Genomic DNA, 4,613 nt, shown 5'->3' on the forward strand with positions numbered 1-4,613 from the left:
ACAAAAGGGACGATTAACATCATACTCTAATTTGGAGAAAAAAGTGACGAAGTGCAATAAAGCTATAAAGGTCATTATTTGAGCTTTGATACCGCAAAAAATGAAACATAGGTGATTGCTCATATTTACCATGTATACCAGAAAGCTATAATTAATAAAGGAAATGAGTCAATAATCGGGCTAAGTTCAAACCACGACAACAAATGATAGAATAAAGACAGAAGCGCAGCAAAAACTTTACACGATTTCTTTCGTTTAAAAAAAAAAAAAAAAAAAAATTCATTTCGGTTCATTTTGAGAAGCTCTTTTTATTCATATGCGAATAAGCTACTTTCACAAGTAGCGGCGACACAAGAAAAGCATCTTGCCATCTTGACCCATCTTAGATGAATTCATAACTGAAATTCGCATTTCTTAAGATTTCTCCTATGGTTGGCTCAAAAGTATGAAATATTTAGGGCAGCACCACATTTTTGTCAGTGTTCTCAAGTTGAATGGTGAAAATGAAAAGTGATGCTAATTAAATAGATTTTACTACACTTTTCTTCTGTAAATTGTCAAATATTAACAGTCTGTTAATTTCCATAGACAACTACATCTTCAAAGGAAGGTTAAACCTTTTTTAGCTGTTGTTTTTTGTTCTTTTTACTGGCTTGAAAATTGGCATAGCAGACTCAAAGAAGTGACGATTAACGTCAACGTCATTTCAGTTAAGGTTCTGGTTAGGCAAACTGGTGACAGATCTACCCTGACATCCCCATTAGGCTTTGCAAGCAGGGCCAGTGACGGGAATATGGACGGAAGAACGAGCTTACGACCAACCATTTAAGAATAAGAATAAGGGACCAAAAACCATTTAACAATACTAGAACTGGTTCAACTTTTTACGCTCTCCCAAATTTTTTTTTAAGGAGAGCAACGGTCTTTATCAAACGACTATACAGGATGACATCATTTAGAAATAAAATGTTTATCTTTCAGTGGTTTTATTTAGATACAAAACAAGAACAAACGAAACAATTTAATAGCTAATGTACACCTGTTTAGCGAGTAGAAAATGAACAAGTTACCTCTGGTATTCTATTGGAATAACAATATTCAGTCAAAAATTTGCTTACTTTGCTACTATTCGGTAAGCCCTTCCACTTCTTCTAAATTATCTGTATCCAGCCTTATTATCTTCCGGCCAAAGTGGTTCTCTATTTGTTTGAGTGTATTATATGCCTTAGGGCCATCAACCATATTGATTGCCAGTCCGTTTCTACCAAATCTTCCCGTTCGACCAATCCTATGTAAATAAGTTTCACAGTCGGCGTTCCCATCCACACCAACAGGTAGGTCAAAATTGACAACGAGTGAGACTTGCTCAATATCGATTCCCCTTGCCGCGACGTTAGTAGCGATCAAAACTCTATCTTCCCCTTTTCTGAATCTTTCAAGTACGGTAATCCTCTGGTCAACGTTGAGTTCACCAGTCAACAATCCAACCCCATGACCATCATGAGTTAACTTCTCCGCAAGCCATGTGGCCTTCTTCCGGGTATGACAGAAAATAATCGCTTGTCCAACTGACACTGAAGAATAGATTATAGCAATTGCTTTATATTTAATTTCTTGTGAGGAACACTTAACATAATATTGTCTAATATTTTCCAGAGATTCTTCCTCTCTCTTTAATCGTATAATATTCGGATTCGTTATTAGGCACTCAGCAAACTGCATCACATCTTTGTTGTATGTAACCGAGAACAACATCATTTGACACCTCCTTGGCAAAAGATTATGAATCCGAATGCTCTGATCTTGCAAACCTTGTGTGTCAATCATAATATCAGCCTCATCTAAGACACACACTCGTATCTTTGACAGGTCAAGACATCTTAACTTATTTGCCCAGTCAAATACTTTGCCTGGTGTTCCAATTATCACCTGCTCGGTCAGTTTCATTCCTCTTGGTATGTTTTTACCGGTAACAGCATACCTGATGTGAATATCAGTGCAAAATCGACCTATTTTCTCAATAGCCTGACCTATTTGAAGAGCCAGTTCCAATGTGGGAGATAAACATATCACTTGCGGGTATTTGTGTGATGGTTCTACTCTACTCAGCATAGCAATTACAAACGCTGCTGTTTTACCAGTACCGGATTGGGATTGAGCAATCATGTTTTGCGGCGGATCAGCAAGCAAAGCAGGCAAAGCCGTTTCTTGAATCTTTGATGGGGCGTTGTATCCCATTGCATAAACACCTTTCAAAATATTTGGCTTCAGATGTAGGGCTTCAAATGACTTCACTGAATACAGTGGTGAATTTGGATCTTTTCTTTGAACCTCAACGTCATTTTTTGAAGTGACAAGCCCTGTTCTGATCACTTTTTGCAGTAAAGCTGTATCAGCAATAGATATATTTTCAGTCTCTTCTGGATTTTCATTCTGTTCAGTAGCCTTGTTACAGTCAATGATCACGTTTTTAACCTGTCGAGCAAGTTCTTGCTCTTGTAAGTCAGCAGCTTCTCCCAAATCAATCATGCTTTAGTATTCAAAAAATCTAAACTGTGGTCTTCTGCTACTGCTCAGTGTCTTATATACTGAAAATGACGTCATACATTGAAATGTCTGAAATGACTTTAAATGAAATTGACGTCATAATATATGCGCTAAATTTACTACGTCATATCTTCTATATTAGCAAACATACTAGTTTTCCAACTTGAACCACTAATGACAAAAGTTATTCATTAGATCGTAAATGAGTTTCAACAAATCGCCTATTAAGATAAAACCTAAGTAAATTTTTTATTTACCTGGATTCTCTGGCGCAAATTACTAAAAGTAACGAAAATGAAGCATTGCTTATATTTTATTTAGAAATCGAAAAGCAATTCAGACGCACTGTTCTGTCTTCATCTTTATTTCACTCGAAAGATTCGCAGAAGGGAACATCTTATGTATAACTAGCTGTTGGGGTGGCGCCTCGTGCCACCCCAACACCTAGTTGGTGGGGCGCTTCGCGCCCCCCAAGCCCCCCCCCGCGCGCGTAAGTCGTTACGCGCCATATTAGTTACGCGCCATTGTAGTTGCGAATATACGCAACTTTGCGAATATACAACATTCTTGGCTTTCCCACTACTGGGAGCTTTCTGTTTCCAATTGCCAGCAATTGATCTGAAAATGTTTGACCAGAGTCATCGTTACACAGACAGACAACTTATTTTTGTATATATAGAAGATATTGTATATATATATATATATATATATATATATATATATATATATATATATATATATATATATATATATATATATATATATATATATATATATATATATATATATATATATATCTTTTTAGTTTTTTTGTAGTTTTTACCTGTTTTAGGTTTTTTCTTCTTTTGTATTAATGCTAAAGCCAAGGTTCAAACCTGGAGCCTCTCGGACCTAGAACCTGAAACATAACGCTTTACCAACTCAGCTACTTCGGCTTGAATACATTCGTTTTGAGCAGCTTCCTCGGGTGTTGCCATTGTAGGTTCTTCAGTCATTTTACAATTAGAAATTTCTCTTTCAACGGTCTTCTTACAATTAAAAATTTGTCTTTGAACGATATTCTTAAATACTTGTGTCCTGGTCGTCATTTATATTCCCTGTGTCCCGGTCGTCATTTGTGTCCCGGTATCCCAGTCTGTAATTTCTCTTTGAGTGTCCCGGTCGTTATTTATATTCCCTCTGTCCCGGTCGTCATTTGTGTCCCGGTCTGTAATTTCTCTTTGAGTGTTTTTTCTTTTTAGTATTTTTTAGTTTTTTACATTTTTTCTTTTTTCAGTTTTCTTTTTCTTTTTTATTTTTCAGCGTGTCCTGGTCGTCATTTATATTCCCTGTGTCCCGGTCGTCATGTTTTTTACATTTTTTTCTTTTTTCAGTTTTCTTTTTCTTCTTTATTTTTCAGCTTCACTATGAAATACATATCGCCGAACCTTTGTTTTTTTTTTTACTAAAACCTGGTAGGCATTGATAACCTAATCCAAGTCAAAATCCCAAACCCAATCATCATCGCTATCATTTTCAGTTTTGATATGTTTTGACTCTCGCTGTCCAGGTGGATCTTCATCTAACTGCGCGGTTTTGCGTTCTTTAGCCTCAAGCCTGTTTCCTTGCTGTTCTTTTGATTCCTCGGCACGCTTTCTTTTCTGACTTTCTCTATCAGCAGCAAGTTTTTTGGCATAGACTCTTTGAGCATCTTCATCGGCTTTTGCCATTGTAAGTTCATCAGTCATTTTAAACTTAAACGTTAATAGATTTCTACGTGAACATATATGTCTTAAATATCTTTAATGACGTCACTGTCATAGAAAAAATGACGACAACTAACTTCATGACGTCAGCCGACACAAAAACATGACGTCACCTGATCCACAGACAGACAACTTATTTTTATATATATAGATAGTATAAATAAAACACAGTAGCTTTAAAATATGATTCGCTGGGACTATTGGACTTAGACGAGGGGGAGGGTATTTGTCACCTTACCTGTAATCCTTGTTACCTGTGCTCAATAATATTTTTCTGTCGCGTTTTGCAGGCCTGATTAATTTGTCTTGTATTGCAGACAG

General features: G+C 36.4%; 1 protein-coding gene across 1 annotated transcript; it reads right to left on the reverse strand.

Moving 5' to 3' along the window:
- Positions 1 to 740: 740 nt before the first annotated feature.
- On the reverse strand, positions 741 to 2,610 carry LOC136035536 (ATP-dependent RNA helicase DDX19A-like). Its single transcript, XM_065717382.1, has one exon. The coding sequence runs from the start codon at positions 2,527 to 2,529 to the stop codon at positions 1,126 to 1,128; it is 1,404 nt and encodes a 467-aa protein (XP_065573454.1). The 5' UTR covers positions 2,530 to 2,610; the 3' UTR covers positions 741 to 1,125.
- Between the last annotated feature and the right edge of the window lie 2,003 nt (positions 2,611 to 4,613).

Source organism: Artemia franciscana, chromosome 14 (assembly GCF_032884065.1).
Source record: "Artemia franciscana chromosome 14, ASM3288406v1, whole genome shotgun sequence".
In the NCBI taxonomy this organism is placed as follows: domain Eukaryota; kingdom Metazoa; phylum Arthropoda; class Branchiopoda; order Anostraca; family Artemiidae; genus Artemia; species Artemia franciscana.